Below are 21,084 nucleotides of genomic sequence, written 5' to 3' on the forward strand. Positions count from 1 at the left end.
TTTTCAATAGTATATCATGATTAATGGTATCAAATGCTTTTTTTAAGTCAATAAATACCCCAACTGCATATCTCTTTTTTCTATGCTATAGCTGTGTTCTCGTTTGTCCCAGACGCATAATTTTTGCTGGGGACGCATAGTCTCAAATCAACGTGCGTCCCCGGGACGCAACCTTTATGCCACAAAATTGTCATTATCACCCAATAACTTATTTTTTAACAAAGATTTACTGCACTCCAAACTTATCGGCAGGCAGATCCGCCATTGTTGTTTTGGTCTCGCGGTTCGAGTTTTCGTCCGCACGCCGATCTCGGCCAACGAGATCTCGTTGTGTAGTGTAGTCCGTCTTTTTTTAGAGAATCGGCTTTTTTGGCTCAACTCATTAAAAAGAGCCGCCTCTCAAACGGCTCACTTGCTTTGATGATTGATATTACGAATTATGTTGTATAAAGAAGTTAAGAAAAAAAGTATAAAAGGAGAAAATAAAAAGACAGGTTTGTGGTTATCCCTTTAATCGGTATATTACAAACAATAATTTTATGCAGGGGCAAATCCAGCTCCAGACTTCCTGTGCGGAATTTGTATGTTCTCCCCGTGCTTGCGTGGGTTTTCCTCCGGGCACTCCGGTTTGTAAGCGAGTATTTTCAAGAAACCTCTAGCACTTCTCTTTAAGAGAAACGTCTGGCAACAACTGAATTAAAAGGGGGTTGGATGAGGGAATTTTATGTATCAGTTATCCAGGTAGTATTAAAATAACTGTCGTTTTTGCTGAGGAGGGTGAACTTTATGTATTATTGTTTTATCTTATTGGACATTTAGTTGCATTTAGGTGTCTAAAACGTGCTATATAAAGAAATCTGGATTTGAATATGACTCAAGCTTTGTTGCGCACATTTGACGCGCATCTATACGTAATGTCGGTGCTGGCCCTTTAACCCGTGAGCCGATTTTCAGAATGCAACCACCTCCAAACAAGCTCAGTGATCCTCCCCCTGATGGATTATTTAACAAGCGCTCAGTCCCATGTCGCCATCTGTCAGAAGAGGAAAAATACTCTCGGAAACACATGACGCGACTTAGTTGTTGGAAAATAGACCGCTCGAACGAGTAAACGACATTCAAATAAGTAGAGTACCGTGCGCAACAGGTGCACCCCCGCCCCGCGCCGGTCGTGCGCTGTGGAGCGGGACAATTTCTCATTTGACACAGCTTGGGATGGACTTGACTGCACTGAACTGAAGCAGAATGGGGGGTCTCCAAACGCTGAGGTTATCCGCGCGGTGAAGTAGTCGTGGCCCAGTGTAGCACGGAACCAAGAAATAGGGAGGGGGGCTGCCATGGCCGTCGAAGGCGAGCGGACGTTGTTGGCCTCCAGACAGGGAGACGTGCAAACCCTGAAGGTGCAATTGGCTTCGAGATTGCTCACCAGGGACGTCAAGGATGCGCTGGGGGCTTCCCCCGTCCATCACGCAGCCCGGGCGGGCAAACTAGCGTGCGTGCGCTTCCTGGTAGAAGAGGCCGGTTTGCCGGGCCACTGTCTGGCCCACAACGGAGCGAGTCCGGCGCACGATGCCGCAGCCACCGGCAATTTGGCGTGTTTGCAGTGGCTGCTGATGCAGGGTGGATGTCGGCCAGAGGTGAGTCGTGAGTGGGGGACTGGGACCGAAATATTGTATGCAACGAGATTAGACATGGCACTCCAGGTTAAATATGTTCCAAAGACTTTAAAGAAAGAAAAAAGACGGTATAATGTCTACATTATAGCGCTTACAGACTGGAATAAATTGTATTAACAGTGCAATGATAAATAATAGTACACTGTAACAATAGCGCAATGAAAATCTGTGCATTTAGATTTAGCAGCAACAAGAATCCCCAAATAAGTTGCAATGAATATATTCTCAACAGTTTTGTCCAATAACATCAAGCATCAAAAAAATAAAAAAGTTACAAGATAAATGTTTTCAGAGTTTTGTGCGCTCGTCTAGGGTGGCCCCGCGGAAGGAGCTGTCTCTGAGCCGGTTTGTCCTTGTTTAGAACACAGGGCACTTATATAGTACCAAGGACCTTTGTGCAAAAAATATGCTTCTATGCAGTGGTCGGCAACCACTGGGCAGCGGACCAGTACCAGGCCATGGGTTGTTTGATACCGGGCCAAACGCTTATTTTTGCTAATACCATATTAATTTGTGTAAACTGTACATGTATTTTTCTTTCCATTGACAATTTTATTGTCAAATAGGCTATGTGCACAACATATGTCACAGATGAGATTGCTTCCTCTCACCCCACATGCAAACATGCAATAAATACAGATAACAAATAACAGGATAGAAAAAAGTAAGCATATAGAAAATAAAAATTTAGAAGGTTTAGAATAAATACTATGCAAATAACAAGTTAGAATGTAAATAGGGAGAGGGGGGTTACAGGGAGAGAGTTCAGAGTCCTGACAGCCTGAAGGAAGAAGTTATCCTTGAGCCTGCCGGTTCTGGCTCAGAGACTCCGTACTGTATTTCCTGACGGCAGCAAGTTGAAAAGGCTGTGGGATTCAAACCTGAATCGCGGCAGAGAGATCCACACTATTTTAACCACTACATTGCTAGGACTGTTGGCAAGGTAAAAAAGGGCAATATATTTTATCTCATGATCACACTATTAATTACACTAGACCGGTCTTCGAAGAACTGCATGTCCTGCATGATTTTAATACAAATTATCAGCTCATTTGCATAATGGCAGGAGCTTGTTTATGATCCTGGTGATTGGAATCATCTGTATTGGATAAGAGAAACCTCAAAAATCCTGTAGGACATGTAGCCTTTGAGATTCGGAGTGCCCATATCTGGATCACACAGTGGATTTAGACTTATTTTTATTTGTATTGTGGTTGTAATCATTGTTATTATTAATGTCATTACTGGGCCGGGCTGGGAGAATATTGTCAGACATTAAACTGAACCGTAGTAAAGAAGAGGATGCGGACCACCGCTTTATTACATAGGAGCCACATTTTTTCTTTATAGAGGAGCGCAAAGAAAAATGGAAAAATTTAGGGGTTCCTATGAAATGCATTAACTTTTTATATCACTCAGAAATAAACATAGGAGGATAGCCATTTTTGTGGACAGTTACAAGCTCTTGTTGGAAAATTGAATAATCTCACTGCATTTATCGTCATAATTGTTTGAGTTTTTCAAGTACTTACTTAGATGATTATTTTCATCGATTCATTCATTATGTTGTAATTGATACACCTTATGAATACGATTATCCTTATATGTGAATTACATTTTTACTTCTTGGTGTGCTCCAAGTGATATTTGTTTTGCTGAGGAATGGAGCGTTGGCCTTGCAAGACCACCTTCAAATACCTTTTAAGGGTCAGAATACTTTTGTTGAGGTTTTTCATGCATCTGGGGCTTTATTATTTTTAACCACCTCAAAACTGCAAGTTCATAAATGTTTTTTTTAAGTATAGGCAGCAGCTCTGACTGTAATCACAAGCCAAGAATATTTTCAGGTTTTTTTAATTTGTTTTAATGTAATAAAACCTTCAATGGAAATGCTCTGCTCCAGTGCTCGGCTTACTCATCATTTTTCACTTTATTGAAATAAAAAAATAAGAGGGTGTCCTCGACCCAGCACAACAGACTATTTCCACCTTAAAGTTCAACAGCAGTCGAACCTAATTGACAGTCCAAGGATCATTCCTCATAAATTTCACCTGGTACCAAGCAGAACGGCAAGAAACCGTTTATATTTCTGTAATGTAATTATCCATTTGACATCATCCACTATTTGTTTTTAACTTAATTAGCATCATTGACAATTCAAATATGATATTTCATTATATGGTTCGGCCCCCTGAAAGACATTTGATGGGCCACAAATGGTCCTTCTGTCGTAGTTTGGACATCCTTGCTCTAGTAACACTTATGCACTTAGTTCAAGTTCAACACTCAAGGTTTATGTCTGTTTTGATAATCTCCACACTCATATATTTTAAATCATTTTAAGCGTTTGTAGCTGCAAATTTCTGTATAAAATGAGTTACAAGTTTTTTTTGCCATGATCCCGCTGCAATTGTAGTTTTTTTCATTGTTTTTTGTTGGATAATAATTGTGATTTTAGTTAAGTCATTTTAATTGTACTAGATATTTGTACCATGATATTAAAATAATTGTCACGAGACCGGACCAGATCGGAGGCAGGAGGCAGCAAGGATGAACTCAATCGCGTAAACGATCAGATACTTTTATTAAGGAAATAAAAGTCGTCCAACACTCAGGGACAAAACAAAACAAAAACAGGCTTACAGGCAAACAGGAACTAAGACTAGGGACACTCACAAAACAGCCTTTTACTCAAAACGTGCGAACACAGGTTTCCTCCGAATCAAACAAAACAGGTCAGAGCAAAACAGAACAGAAAAAGCAATGAACCAGCAACCGGCAAAACCCACAACCCGCCCTTAAAAAGCACACACGCAGATGAGATGATCTACTACAGCCGGTGCCCAGGGGGCGGGGCCAGCCGGTCGCCACGGCGACCATGCTGGACATGACAATAATTGTGACAAAATAATAAATATCTAATGTATATTACTATCACGATTAAGTATTGCAGTTTTGGGAGTCTTTGAATCATTCACAATGGCAAAATAACCTATCGTGGTGTTTTAGCGTTTCATTCTCTCATCTTGAATGTTATTCGGTCTGTTAAGAAACCCTAAATGCAGCGGAAGACATTTTTTGAGTGGTCGTTTGAGGTCACAGTAGCACTGCAACTTTGTTTTGGTTCCAGGACAAAGACAGTTCTGGGGCCACCATCCTCCACCTGGCCTCCCGCTTCAGTCACCACGAGATCACCGACTGGCTGCTCAAGACTGGGGAGGCGGATCCCGGGGCCGCCACTGACATGGGGGCCCTGCCGGTTCACTATGCTGCTGCCAAGGGAGACCTGTCCTCGCTCCGGCTGTTACTGGGGCACAGCCCAAAGTAAGAACAAGCAGACTGTTTTTATTGCTGCACGTTTTCAAAATAGGGGCTGATGAACAGTTGACTTTTCAGTCTCATGAATTTTTTTTTGTCTTGTAATAAATTACGCAAAGCTTATTTGCATTCCCAATGACATACAAAATCCGATTTTCTGGATAAATTGTATTTTATATACATTCGAACTGAATTGCGTTGTATACGCCGTAAGGATTGACGATTTATCAAAGTTTTATTGGAATATCAGCGTTCTGTCACGGTTGCCATGGCGCGTAATTGGCCGCACCCGTATGTCACGGTTGCCATGGCACCCAATTTACCCCGCCCGTGTGGCGCTTGCTGCAGCTTGTTGACGGATTGGCTGCCTGTCAATATTTAAACTCCGTCCTGTCAGTCCCCTTTTGTCATTCCGTCTGCGAATCTCTGTTTTTACACGGCAAGCCCTTTTTCGCCTGTCCCGTTTTTTTGCTCCTGTTTGTCTCACGCTACTATCTGTTTTGATCTCGACCCCGTCTGCTCTCCCGTCCCGAATTACGACCTGTTTTGATTTCGACCACGTCTGTTCTCCCATCCCAAATAACAATCCGTTTTTTATCTCGGCCTGCTTCCCGCATCTAGCAATCCCCGGGTCGTGGGCGCAACCCCTTCCTTTTCTTGTTATAAAACTTGTGAGAAACGTATATATATATATATATATATATATATATATATATATATATATATATATATATATATATGGTGTCATGTTTGTCCTCCTTGAGACACCATATATGTTTTAATTATCAAACATTTTTGGAAAAAGAGTAAATGGACTGCATTTGTATATTGCTTTTAATGAGTCACTGAAGACCTCCAAAGCTCTTCACAATGTAATTCACACTTTACCCTTTCATACACGCACACACACACTCACACACCAATAGACAGAGGCAGTCATGCAAGGCACCTACCTGCCTGTCAAGGACATTAGGAATTCAGTGTCTCCCCAAGGACAGACACTTCAACATTAAACTCAAAAGAAGCCGGGAATCGAACCAGCGACCTCTTGGTCCCAAGACGACTGAAAAAAATACAGCGAATCCCGGGATCTAGTAGTAAGCACCAAAGGACTGCATGTGGCTCCAGAGCCGCCTTTTGCTTAGCGTAAATTGCAGTTGTGAATTTGAAACAAAGTGGTTTGTCACCTTTATCAGTGGTGATGTGACAAAGCGTCCGATTTTGCATCAATTTCCTGAAATTTCTCAACGGAAAGGTATCTTTATCGATAGGTCTAGGCTTGGGACATATTGTAAAAGGATGAAAAAAATCAAATGACAAAATCACCCTTTAAATGTGTGTATACACCTGTCATTACTTGGACAATAGAATGAGTCACTGCTTCCTGATGAGTACATCAACTTGTTGTCACTGAAACAAGCATCAATGTTAGATGTTTGGCACGTTTTGGATTTAGTTTAGAGAGCTTATAATCTTATTTTTATGCACAAGGAGATATTTCTAATGTGAAACATATCCCTAATTAGAACACTGTTCTCAAGGCTCCAATGCGTAATATTCTTTTCTTTTTTTGCGATATGGTGAACGCTGTTCATTTTCGTGATGTGTTAATTTTATCAGCATAAATACTTTTTACACCTAAGTGACAAGGCACAAGTATCTTAAAGGCAGAAACGGTTGAAGCCTATCGAGGCTCAAGAAAAAGCTGTAAGTTTTGTTCACAGTCAATTCCGCTGTACTTAGTAAACAAGTCAGGGCAGTTGCAAAAACACGAGTGAATAAGCTTTTGGGCAGGCGTTGCAAATGTACTTTATAGTCTGGCATTGGTCAGGCATAAGCTGAACTTTGCTTTTCAGATTCCAGTTTTGCAATCCAAATACCTAAATCCAGTTGAGGCTAAGAGACTCGCTGAGAGATTTTGTCAATTAAAAAAAAAAACTCGTGCAATTTCCATGTGCTGCTTATGTAAGTTATTTAGAATTATTATTAAACTCAGTGATTAAAGTTAAAGCTGTGTATTGAAAAATGATCAGTTACCGTTGCTTGTTACTTCATTTAATAACTGTGAGCCCCCAGAATACTGACACCACGAAGTAGCACGTTACACAGAAATAAAGTTGAATCTAGTTAGAAATTCCCTTCTACACTCACATTGAAGCTGACCACCTAAATCTGTTTAAAAACAGCCACCTGATAAAAGAAATAGAAGAAAACGTGTACACCAACGTGCAGAGGGGATGACATTTTTATTGTTCTTGAGCAGTCTAGAGAGCCTCCAACAGTTGAAACAATCTGCATCCATTTTGGTTTTTGTCTTCAATCCATTTGAATGTTTTGTTTTTGATTTTCAGGTATTGTCCAAGACAATGACTTTTTTCTTCAGGCATGGTGTATTGCAAAATAATTTTAAAAATAAAAACACCAAAATTCAGCACTCACTTGCTGTAAATTCTATGTTCACGTTTGTGTTCCTGTATAAGCCACGCCTCTCCCCTACGCACTACCTACCATTCACCACTGGTGACACACAATCGAATATGTGCATACGAACTGACCCCTTGTTTTTAGCATTTTATTTTTATTTGTATTTTATATAACATCTTGGATGCGAGCAGAGTATATACAGTAGGAAAAATATCAGAATATCAGTAGGGAAAAATAATCTACGTACTCTGTGCTTGAGACGGCACCCTCATAACTGTATTCAGTTGCATTTACTAGGCGTTATAAATATTCCAGTCTTACCATATTGATGTTTTTAGCATTGTGTTGCTGATGGAACGAGGGTTGTGTATTACTTTATTAGCGGAGAAGGAACGGTCAATGAATATAATGCATTGTAATGTATTTTCTGCTTTTTAGATTTAGATTTACTTTATTGGCCCCCTTAGAGAAATTCACTTCTACCGACTGTACCAGGGGAAAATAACAGGCATTCAATTACAAAAACGGCAGAATGACAAACATATATGACAGTGCGGGACAATGACGGTAGACTGATTGGATGGGGCAGCAGGGCCTGTTGTTTAGAAGGGTAATGGCAGCAGGGATCAGGATTTTCCTGGGGTGGGCCCTCCTGAATCTGATTGTCCTGTTCCTGCGCCTTGATAGTAGTGGGATGAAATGTTCGTGTAGTGGATCAGGGATATCCTGGACTATTTCTAGTCGAATGATGGAACTGTTATTTAAGTCTTAGAAGTAAAGTGATGGGTTGGCTGAAAATTTTAACTGCTGTGAAAGTCATATGTGTGAGTGTGTTCCTGTTCATGACAGAGAGCATAGTAATTTCATTTATTTGTTTAATAAGAATCGGAAAAAACACAGCCTGTTGTAACGACAATTAGGTAAAGAAATATTGTCAGTAACACGTTACAGTACTTGTTAACGAGAAAACTAATTGGGTTCCAGAAACTCGTTCCTTTGTAACGTAGTACTCCCAACATTGAGTACAAGTGAGGTATTGATGATTAAGGTGACCTTGCAACTCACTCTTTGTTCTACTTCATCACAAAAGAGTTAGATGGGGTTGAAGTTCTACACAAACCGGTATTTACCATAGTGTCTACGTGCGGACCAATACTTTTGTTATATAGTACACGATATCTGCTTGTACTGCATCATGTATAAGGTGCCTGTGCTTTGTTTATGACTACTGTCCTTTATCAGTGGAGTCAGACTCAGACCTGGTTGCAGAGATAATACAGCGCTGAATGATTTCCATGGACACTGCTAACACATGAGGGAGGCTGGGTTGTCCACTCTAACAAAAAAAACTTGGCACATAGCTCCAATCACTGAAACGGTACAAATCACAGTGCTAACTTATCCCAATCAGTGGCCAGGTCATTTGTGGTTCAGCGGGATTCGAGTCGCAACAAGGACCGGCCCCTTTCCCTCAGCTTACTAGAAAACATAAGAGGCATCTGGTTTTGGCAACGGAGTGGAGATTTGGACAGGGGGAAAACAAAGACCCTTTATTTGCAATGTTCACAAGAAGACCAAAGAAATATTACAGAGGGAACTGTTCACAGAAATTATCTGGCGACTTAAGGTGTCCAGTCGCGGAAAATGAGCCCAGGCCAAAGAGTTATAAATATTAGTGAAATGTTATGAGAGGCCATTTGAGAAGAAAATCATACTTGGTCTTGCATATAACATCATACTTAGACACGTGTACAACTATACTCTCATGTAGACATAGTCCTACCCATGCACAAACACTACTACAGTATACTCTAGTATACGTACTACTGCTAGACTGCTGGAAGTGTGAATTTCCCTACGGGGATGAATAAAGTATCTATCTATCTGTCTATCTATCTATCTATCTATCTATCTATCTATCTATCTATCTATCTATCTATCTATCTATCTATCTATCTATCTATCTATCTATCTATCTATCTATCTATCTATCTATCTATCTATCTATCTATCTATCTATCTATCTATCTATCTATCTATCTATCTATCTATCTATCTATCTATCTATCTATCTATCTATCTATCTATCTATCTATCTACTCTGTTCGCATACACACTTCTATACTCTCCCACACAAAGTACTGTATTCTCATTCATATACGACTTAACTCTATTCTCTCATACATACTACTATACTCTCTCACACACTACCATTATCCATCCATGCATGCATCCATTATTTGCCTCGCTTATCTTCAGTAGGTTTGTGAGGGTGCAGGAGCCCATCCCAGCTGTCTTTGCGCAGGGGACACCCTGTACCGGATACCAGCCAGTTGCAGGGCGCACAGAGACGGACAACTCACTCGATCATTCACACTAAGGGACAATTCGGACCGGACAATTAACCTGACATGCATGTATTTGGAATGTGGGAGGAAACCAGAGTACCCGGAGGAAACCCACGCAAGCACGAGGAGAACATGCAAACTCCGCACAGGAAGGCTGGTAGATCGATTTGATCCCATGACCTCAGAACCGTGCTGCAAATGTGCTAACCACTGCTCCGCCGTGCCGCCCCACGACTAATTTATACTCTCAGACTTACCACGACACTCTCATACTTACACCAGTAAATGTTTGCACACATACCACTATACACACATAAACACACTACTATGCTGTCACACATATGGTATTATACTCACTAATGTACAGTATATTACTATACTCTCTCACATGTACTACTATAGTGGGAGCAACTCTAGTTTGACATCAAAATGTACAACATATACACATAAAGAATAGAAGTGTGTGTATATGAGAATACAATAGTATGTGTGAGAGTATAGTAGTGCGTATTAGAGAGTAGAGTAGTGTTTGTGCATGAATATGACTGTACATGCATGTGAGTACAGTTGTGCGAGAGTAGGATCTTATATGTGAGAGCAAGTATGATTTACTTCTCAAACTACCTATCATAAAAAGTAATACTAGAAGCAACTGTAAAAAGATCATATAATGATTCTTGATGCATTTGTGTTAAAAAGCCTATTACAATTTAAAAGCAACACAAGAAAAAATGCCAAGGCTACTCTATTTTATATTAGTTTTTTAAACTGAGGGAACCATATCAACACACTTGAACGAAATTAGTTCCCCATGCTAAAAATGGAGCTGTTCTGTTGTTTTGCAATTGCGCAGCTAGGTAGGCCCGAGCTGCTGAAAACTTAATGAGGCCCAAGGACAGATAGCTCCCTGATAGCTTGGGCCCCATTCACTCTTCTCCCCCGCCCCCTCCTTGCTGTTTGTCACCATCTCCACAGCGACGCACATGAGCGCCAACCTGCGATAAGCTAATGAGGAAAACAAATACGTTTGAATGGCCAAAGCATCGTTTGCCGCTAGCATTGTCTGCCACGGAACTTTGTGGCGGCAAGATAAGCAGTCCTGTTTTAAGATTTATGACAAGGGCCAAATCTGTATCCACGAATTTTAGGAGGTGAATGGATGGCTCGGGTTTGTTGTCGTTGAAAAATGGCCGGGACAACATGACTCCTGAATTACATCATTAGTTTAGGACCTGGCAATGTAATGACAGAAAAACAAATTGCTGCATGGAGCTAATAGTGTGTATCATCCATTACAGTTGGGGGTTGTGTTTGGTTGTCGAATTTCACATTTGGTTTTGTTGGAAAGGTGTCGGATGGCCTTTTGCCTGTGTTATATTTTGAGCGAGATCACAATTTAACGTGTCTTAATCCACAATAATACTGTATTATCAAAATGTAGCCCCATCACAGACTTAAGCAAGATGTCAAAACCTTGAAGTCCAAAGATTTAGAGTCATTTCAAGAGTTCATCATCAAGGATGATCGATTAAGGAAATGAAGTTGAAAACTTAAAAATAAACAACTTTTCCTTCTCACTATTTTAATGATTGGCCACAAGCAAGGACAACGGAACTAACGTCTGCGAGTAAAACCCATTTATCTTTTTGTTAAATTCATGTTTTTATAGCCTCATTGTACCTATGTCAATAGTTCTCCTGTAATTAGGTGCATGTAATAGGATTCAGTCGACGAAAAGACAACAACAAAAAGATATACAGAACAATTTTGAAGTAAAGGCACATACGTCTTTTGTATTTTCTGAGTTAATTCAGTTAGAATTTAGAAATGTTTACATTTAGCCATTTTCATTGTGTTCAGTGGTTCAGAATGTCTGAAGACCAATAAATAAGCAAGTTCACATTTCTTTTATATCAGTTTTAAAGGAGAATGACAATTAAGAGTGACGAACTCAACACAAATCCAGTTTATTAATTATAGTCTTTCCATTTGAATCTTAATTGTATCGTTCATTCTGCCACAGAAAGTAAAAAGTTTGTTCCTTTGTTGTTCTCTTCCTTCTGATGTTCCTTGATTCTTTTCAGTTATTCCTCTGTGGGGCTACCATAATTCCATTCATATTCAACAGAGTAGAAGTATGTGGTCAATAAATAAATAAATCCAAATCTCTGACATTTACACTTCATTTGTCTGCTTGTGGCTGGTTCAAATACTGATCATGTTTTGACCCTTTACCACAAACTGGACCTGGTTTTACTAAGTCTAAAATTGGATCTACTTTTTGGCTTCCTTTAGTAGGCCTTTGTGTTGGCCTTGAGTTACATTACATCCTATCAAGTGAGGGATCGGTGAGGTTTTCTCAACAGGATTGGAGCATCAGCTTTCACTTTTTTTCTAACTTGTCTGTAGCTAGTCATCACTTACTCTGCCACCTTCAACAGCAGTAACCCTTCATTAGGCACAAGCCAGTCTGGCAAAGCCAGTAGAGTGGTAATCCTCTTAGGAGACGTGTTGCTCATTTGTCCATGTCCAGATAAAGAACAACTTTATAGGATTTGATCGGGAAGTGCCTGGTCACTCCCTGACCTCGCTGTGTGGGACAAGGATAGATGGATGGTATGACATTTTCTCGGGATCCTCGGCTGGATGCAAGAGAAAGGGGGCATGGCTTAGGCTGGGAAAAATCGGGATGACCATTCAAAGTAATAAAGCTATTGTCATCGACCTGATGTAGGAAAGACTATTTTGAGGAATGTATATACATATAGTCAACAGCTTGAAACCGAAGAATACTCATCAGTTCAACTGTGTCCATGTACAAAACAGCCTAAAGAAGTATCTTATTTGTCTAGGCAGTCTTACAGACTTTCTTCTGCTTGTTTTTAGAAGCTCAGTCTAAGATTTTTGCATTGTCATTTGAATAGCAAACTCATCCCTGATGCTTGGTAGGCCTTAAGATCATTGCTGACAACCACACGAAGGACTATCTATTTGTGAGTGTATCGGATGGTTCTTGTAATAAATCAGTCAAGTCCTTGATCATTTTGTGTTCATAACAATAATGACTTCAGAGCGTTATTTAAGGTAAATAGTACTGCATAGTATTTCAGAATTTAGTTGACCCCTGATGAAAAGGAATTAAGGACTCAAAAGCAAAAAACTTAAAATCGCATTATTCAAAATCTCATTTATTGTCAGAAACATCGAAAGTAGATGTCCGTAACCAGGTTTGTTTATGTATTTATTTATTTTTTAAACTACCACAGAAGTTAAAACAAGATTAAATTCCATAAACTTAATAATTGACACTCCCGTCTGTTTTTACAACTGCACCATGAACTTTTGTCAAAAGTCCATTCTTGCTTGACGTACCCGGCATAAGAACTATTTTGTGTGTTGCTTTACAAATTTCCAATTACTGTTGATGCTTTATACACATGTTATTTCCTCAGTGGACTGACTGTAACCAGCAGTTTTTTTAAAGTGTGTGGTCAAAGATAATTATTGACTTGGTTAAGCCTAAAGGCGGAAAGTTAAACATTTTCTCTATTAAATATGTGTTAACAATGTCTAACTGAGCTTAAAGAGCCCTTGTGCTTTATTCTCCACATTGGTTATCTGCTTGTATTTTACTCTGAGCAAAGTTGTTCGGGGCAAAACACATTAGGTTCAAGGAACGGGGGAGTGCTAGAGAGTGACGTCATGCTCGTTCCCACAGGATTTTCATTTATTCATATTTATCAATGTAACACTAAAATGGAGAAAGCAAGAAAAGGCCTGACTCAAATAAAGTCCAACAGCCAAACAAACCCCAAGAAAGATCACTAGAAAAGCGTTTATTTGAGTGCATCAAAGAAATGCATGTACTTACACGCGCATCATGAATAAGCTGACTAAGGCTGCAATCATAACGTTAAGCCAGGATAAGCGGCAAAGAGTTACATAGTTCCAAATTCTGTACAGCTCCTGTAACATTTCCTCTGCTTCGGTACTACATATTAAAATTCTACTTGCAACATGTTTTTATGTCAGCCATATTTTAATTCTGACTTGCATGTATCTTAATTTCACCACGTTGGTTTTTTGCCTGATAGTTTCATCAACTCCCAAACTAAGAATGGTGCCACACCGCTCTACCTGGCTTGCCAGGAGGGCCATTTGGAGGTCATCCAGTTCCTGGTCAAGGACTGTGGAGCTGATCCACTCATCAGAGCCAATGATGGGATGACACCCTTGCATGCTGCTTCCCAAATGGGCCACAACACCGTCATTGTCTGGCTGGTATGTGCAAGTGGAACAACTCGAAATATATCAATATGTAAATGCCACATATGTCCAAGAGAAATTCTAGGACTACTTTAAGAGCAAAGTATCATCTTAAATAGATATTTTCAAATAAGATCATGAGTGTCTTTGCAGATAAGTTTCACAGAGATCAGTCTGATAGACAAAGATGCCGACGGTGCCACCGCCATGCACTTTGCAGCCAGTCGCGGTCATGCAAAAGTTCTGAGCTGGTTGCTACTGCACGGTGGCGAGATAGTGACTGACAACTGGGGAGGGACTCCCCTTCATGACGCTGCAGAGAATGGTGAACTTGAGGTGAAAATGATTTTGTTTCTTCACTTTTAGTTTGAACGCAATGCTGTTAATATTCTCAAAATTGGTCTGTTTTCAATGATTATCTTGAATTTATACAATTTCACAGGCACCTGCCAGGCATATGATCCAAAACATGAAAATCACTAACTGTATACTTAATAACTTGTGTCTTTTCCCAGTGTTGCCAGATTTTGGTGGTCAATGGGGTGGATCTGGGCATCAGGGACCAGGATGGCTTCACGGGGGCTGATCTGGCTGAGTACAATGGACACTTCCAGTGCGCCAAGTATTTACGCACTGTTGAGAATATGGTGAGTAATAGAATAGCGCTGAGACTTCACAGTGTACTGAAATTTAAGCGTTTTGCTAACACTCTTTGTCAAACATTCAATAATTGTAGTAAGGTCTGAGCATTCCATAAACCAGAGTCTCGGTGCGCATTGTCAGCACTAATTGGGCCAATGGGAGCTCTGCTTGTACTTGTCAGAACAGGAGTACTTTTAATAAGAACATTTTGTACATTATGTCTTGTTCTAAATCACAAACACAAAATTATATTCCAGTAAATATTGGGGTACATTAAAAAGGGTAACATTTTCTTTAATACAAACAGATACCCCAAGGTATTCTAAAATACAACCACCAACAGTCAAAGTGTGTCACAATATTTCTTACAGAGCCAAGATGTTGGTTTCTAAAACACATGTCACCACAGTGCAAATGCAGTGTTACAATTGAACAATATGTCTCTCAAATGGCAAGTACAATTATAACTCTTTACAATCAGGAAGCACACACACCCTTTTGTGTTGGTTGTCACGAGGGACAGTGAGACAAAAGTCCAAGTGATATGGAGAAAGTAAAGGTCTCTAGAACTTTCTTGATCACTTGAGGGATGTTTCATTAGTGTTGAGTAATTAAATTGAAGGTAACTTAGGACTGTAACTAAGGTTCTATGAGTCCCAAAAGACTGCCGAAGGCAGTTCTTCGACTACTGAATGTTCCCTGTGGATACTCAAAGGGGAATATTCAGTGCTTGAAGTGCCACATCTGATGGTCTGGTAGGGAAAACATAAAACCACACTATGGTCGCAGAGCTTTAAATGTTCGGTGCATCATCTGAAGTGTCTTTAAAAAAATTGAAAGTTAAATATTTTATCTTTTAAGTATGTGTTAAAAATGCAAAACTGAGTTCAGAGAACCGTTGTGTGTTATTTTCCACTGCGCCTTTCTGATTTTATTTTACTTTTATTAGAACCGCTTGGGGCAGGACACATTAGGTTTGAGGAATGGGGCGACTTCCGGAGAGTACTGTCATGCTCGTCCCCACAGGTTTTTATTTTATTTGTCAGTGTAGCATGAAAATGGTGAAAGTAAGAAAAAGCCTGCTTCTAGTAGTGTACAAACGCCAACCCAAGCCCTGAGAAGGATATAAAAGTAAGAGTGTATGTGAGACTATTTAAGAAATGCACGTACTTGCCTGTGAATTATGAACGAGTTAACTGAGGCTGCGATCATGATTTTAAGCTAGGAGATGGCGGCAGAGAGTAACACAGTTGCAAATTCTGTACAGCTTCTTTGTTAACATAAAAGTCGAGTATTAATAGCACTTCTTTGTGTCTTTTCAGAGTGTGGAGCACCGAGTGTTGTCTCGGGACCCTTCGCTTGACCTTGAGAGCAAGGAACCAGAAAACAAACAGCAGGATTCTGGCCTTTCATCTCCCAACACCACCATGCCCCCTACCAACCAAGCAGCCCATTTTGACCTCAGTTCACCAGCCAGCTCCTTATCTAACTATGGCTCGGCCAACTCAAGCCAGTCCAGCACCGGAGAGAAGAGATGTAGTCTATCATTGTCTCGAGGCCCACAGCTGAACACAGTCGCTCACTCAGGTACATTTCAATACTAATACAAATTATAATCCTCTTACATTTCATCTCCAACTGCTTTCAAAGGTTGCCTAAGGTGACACTATTCTCGAGTATGGCATGCTCAATAAAAATATCACATGATTAAAAACACTTACAAAATTCTATCTTTAAAAACTATGTCAGTTAACGTATCTACATGTTTACAAAGACAAAATGTATAATTAGATTACATTAAGTTTGTTTTTACAGGTGCTATACATGTGCTGCTCTCTAGTGGCCAAACAGTAAATTGAGGCTTCAAGCAAGTCCTATTTGGTATCATTAGTGCATTCAAAACATTTCCGTATCAAGTTTCCTTGCCCCTACCAGTGATTGCCAACCTTTTTTATACCACTGACCTAATCATGGCCCAGCCCAAGGGGGGCATTAAACATGTTTGTAAATTTTAAAATGACAATAATAGTAACCACAATAATAACCTTTATGACATTAATAACAATAGTGAGCGTAAACCCATTGCATACACATCTGGCAGATTTAGTAACACTGAAGCAAAATCCCATTCATTCATTTTCCAAACCGCTTACTCAAACAAGTGTCCCTGGGTTGCTGGGATCATCCCAGTCATGTTTTTAGAAAGTGGAAGGATACAGGATTGCTCTTGGGCATGGGGAGAAGATGCAAACTTTATACAAGAAGCCCAGTAGCTGTAATTAAAACCAGGACGTCTAAACTGTGAGGTGGATGTGCTGATAGCAACAGATTCTGGTTGCTATCTAACGCCTATAGCACAACGTCAAGTCGATCCACGTCCCAAGTAATTAAAAATTCAAACTCATTTATTGAACCAACCGATGATGTTCTTAATCAAATTACACCTTCAATTAGTGTCTTTTAGGATATCTCCCCCAAAAACGTTTTAATCTTTTTTTAGGTGCACCAGAGACCGCCATCTCCGACATGCAAGCATACATGGACATGTTAAACCCCGAAATCGACTCAGACAGGCCCAAGAAAAGTCCCGAATCGGTTTTGCCACCACCACCACCAACATATCCACCCCCACCTCCACCGCATTCCCCTCCTACCGCACCACCACCACCAGGTTATCCAGCTCCGAAGCCCCCTCAGGAGGCCTCGTCGGCCGAGTTCCTAAAGGTGAAGAGCAACTTACGCCACGTGGAGGGCAACAACAACAAGAAGGAGGTGAATATATTTTCATGTTCATGTTCAAAATAAGGGTGTGGGGTGGGTAGATAATGAACAAAAGTAAGGACTCATAAAAAAAGTTGAAATGGATGGAAATGTTCCTTTTTGAGAGACTTTGAATACAATGTGGCCAAATGATTGTATTCATTCAACCTTTTGAAACTTACAATTTTCCACTGTAATTACTTCATAGATATGTAGCTTAAGTGGAGAAGGACAAGTATCAATATAGCTGTGTAATTCAAGGTAAAAGTAATAAACTCTAAATTAAATTGAGTTTGACAGTAAATATAAGGGCTTAAACTCAATTTAAAGTTTCTTACTTTTTCATCGACACAAAACCTAGATGCAATTTTGCCATATACAGTGGAACCTCGGTTCTCGACCATAATCCGTTCCGTTTCTTTGTACGAAAAACGATTTGTACGATCACCGAAGCCGTTTTTTCCAATTAAAAGTAATGTAAAATTGTTATAATCCGTTCCAACACCCTGAATGTTTATCTTGAATATTTAACGTAAAGCTAACCCAGGCTAATCGTACGTTTGTACGGAAGATTACGCTAACATGAACGTGTAAAAATAAAAAAATCAGGTCGTTTACACGTCATTTAGCACCTGGGTCTCCACAACAAGTGGTGAGCGGTTAAAGGATAAAGAAAAGAATTATGAATAGGATTTCTTACCGGTCGGCAGAAGCTGTATTCCTGAAAGAAGGGAAACTCACACACCTTCTTCAAATTTTGCTATTATTTCTTTCTTAAATGCAATAGTTGTACGCACTACTCCTCTTTTTTCACATGTCTTTCTTTTAAAATTGTTAGGCTTTGTCTGTAATGTAGCTTGTTTGCCTTATGTAAACAACCCGCAATAGATAAAAACCTTTATTATTTTACAATTATTATACAATTAAATACAATTATATATCGAAACAGGGGCGGCACGTCGTCGCAGTGGTAAGCGCGTCCTCGGCACAGTTCTGAGGTCTTGGGATCAAATTTAGCTATCAGCCTTCCTGTGCGGAGTTTGCATGTTCTCCCCGTGCTTGCGTGGGTTTCTTCCGGACAATCCTTGCACATTCATGTCATGTTAATTGGCCAGTCCAAAATTGTCCCTAGGTGTGAATGAGCGGGTAAGTTGCCTGTCTCTGTGTGCCCTGCGACTGGCTGGCAGCCAGTTCAGGGTGTCCCCTGCCCACTGCCTGAAGACGGCTGGGATGGGCTCCAGCACCCCGCCGTGACCCTACTGAGGATAAGCGGTGCAGATAATGGATAGATGGATGGATTTATATTGAAACCAAAGAACAAGCCTTATTTTCAGGCATAAGCATTTGTTTTACAAAATGTAAGTAATGCTATGCGGCACAGCAGCTGATTGGTCATCGCATCCGCGGCACAGTTCTGAGGTCATGGGTTCAAATCCGGCTTTCAGTTTTCCTCTGCGGAGTTTGAACATTCCTCCCATGCGTGGGTTACCGCCGAGGACTCTGGTTTCCTCCAACATTCCATAAAACATGCATTTTGGGTTAATTGGCCTGTCCAAATTGTCCCTGGGTGTAAATGGGTGAGTGAGTTGTCTTTCTCGGTGTGCCCTGCGACCGGCTGGCAACCAGTTCATGGTTTCCTCTGCCCACTGCCCAAAGATAGCTCAGGTGGGTTCCAGCACCCCCGCAGGCCTATTGAGGGTAAGCCTTTTTAATCAGAGAAAAGAGAAAAGCCTTTTTGTAAGGTTTATTGTTTTATATTCTTTATCAATTATCCATTATCCGTTATCGGTCAAATCATAATGCGCTACAAAGCCAAGGGGCCGAGACAAGGTCCTAGCCACAGAGCCATGCAGCGATCAGTGCGAATGGTCGCACATGCCGACACAGTCTGAATTATTATTTCCATCAAAGTACCAACATTGCAGTTCTTACATTGCAGGCCCGACATCTTTTAGTTATCCATCCATCCATTATCTGCACCGCTTATCCTCAGTAGGGTTGTGTCTTCAAGCAGTGGGCAGAGGACACCCTGAACCTGTTGCCAGCCAGTCGCAGGGCACACAGAGACCGACAACTCACTCGCTCATTCGCACCAAGGGACAAGTTGGAATGGCCAATTTACCTGACATGCATGTTTTTGGAAAGTGGGAGGAAACCCACACAGGCACGGGGAGAACATGCAAACTTTAAAGAGAAAGGTTTTATCTCACGACCTCAGAACTGTGTCGCACATGCGCTAACCACTGCACCGCCGTGCTGCACATCTAGTTATGCTTATGAAAAATTACCGGCTGTTTAGTCCAAAATAGTACAAACATTGACCTTGAAACACATTTAAAGCTGGTGAATCCCGAAGAAAACAACTGGTCTAATTGAAAGGGAATGCTTTTGTCGCTTGCTCTCGTTTTCCCTTGTGCCTCACTAGTTGGACTGTTGCTCTTATGTAACAGTGGTCACAAAGACATTGTTGTGTCAGCAAGGTCTCACAAGGCTAATGAAGACGCTCATTACCAAGGCAAGCCTCAAAGTTGACAAACTGTTCTTATGTGATGGGTATGAATTCTATTACTGCAAGTGACCTGGCTGCAGATCACTCATAAAATAACATTAACATTAATATTTGATTGTTTGATTTATGTAGTCATTTAGTTTTATAAAAACATAAACAATTTAAATACAGATTAAAAAATATATAAAAAGCAAAGTCCCGCACCAAACCAAGAGCCTTTGGGCCTTTAAAATGTCACAAAAAAAAAGGACATATTGTCATCGCCACAAAGTTTCTTTTTCAAGCAGAAATATGAAAGCGATAACTTGACTTAATGCAACGCATATTGCACGATAAGATACTTAAAATCTTGGAACAACATCGTTTTTCCTTAGTGATTTAGGATCTAGTATCAGTATTGTCATACGCTGCTGCCTTTCAATGGCCGAAGTTCCGCTCATCTCTGAAGAGCAGGATTATGGTAAATGGTAAATGGTCTGCATTTATATAGGGCTTTTCAAGTCAATGAAGACCTCCCAAAGCGATTTACAATGTGCTTCACACTTATCCATTTACACACACACTCACACACCAATAGCGGCCATGCAGCCATGCAAGGCGCCCACCTGCTTATTGGGGGCATTAGGGATTCAGTGTCTTGCCCAAGGACACTTCGACATGTATCACGGAGAAGCCTGAGCTAATGCCACCCCCAATTACAATTTACAGTGAAAAATAACAGCGACCAGATGATGAATGTGCTGTATCTGCGTCAGATCAGAAGACTTCTGCTAGAAAAAAAGCTGTAGAAGGATGGGCACCGCCAGATTGTACTTGCCCAAGAGACACCACAGGAAGTTGTGCCCCTTTTTAAGCACATGAAGGGCTATACAAACAAACAAGACTTGACTTGAGACTAACATTGTCATTACGCATTTAAAATTCTAAAAACTCAACTTATTTTGTATGACATTTAATAAATATCTTGATAAATAAAATAAATAGATGATAAATACATTTGCAAATGCACATATAAAAACATCTTAGAAATAACATTTACATTATTTGAATGTGCCCTGCGATTGGCTGGCAACCAGTCCAGGGTGTCCCCTGCCCACTGCCCGATGATTGCTGGGATGGGCTCCAGCATCCCCGCGACCCT

General features: G+C 40.5%; 1 protein-coding gene across 3 annotated transcripts in view; it reads left to right on the top strand.

Annotated features, from left to right (window-relative positions):
* The first annotated feature begins 971 nt into the window (after positions 1–971).
* Positions 972–21,084, top strand: part of espn (espin) — a 58,470-nt gene continuing 38,357 nt past the window's right edge. For all 3 annotated transcript variants that reach the window (XM_088332119.1, XM_088332121.1, XM_088332118.1), the window contains exons 1-7: positions 972–1,637; positions 4,807–5,000; positions 13,861–14,047; positions 14,186–14,368; positions 14,548–14,679; positions 15,997–16,261; positions 17,175–17,446. In XM_088332119.1, coding sequence (XP_088188245.1) covers positions 1,338–1,637; positions 4,807–5,000; positions 13,861–14,047; positions 14,186–14,368; positions 14,548–14,679; positions 15,997–16,261; positions 17,175–17,446 — 1,533 coding nt within the window. In that variant the 5' untranslated portion in view covers positions 972–1,337. The remainder of the gene's footprint in view (positions 1,638–4,806; positions 5,001–13,860; positions 14,048–14,185; positions 14,369–14,547; positions 14,680–15,996; positions 16,262–17,174; positions 17,447–21,084) is intronic.

Source organism: Urocampus carinirostris, chromosome 3 (genome assembly GCF_059441175.1).
Source record: "Urocampus carinirostris isolate Australia breed hairy pipefish chromosome 3, RoL_Ucar_1.0, whole genome shotgun sequence".
Classification (NCBI taxonomy): Eukaryota; Metazoa; Chordata; class Actinopteri; order Syngnathiformes; family Syngnathidae; genus Urocampus; species Urocampus carinirostris.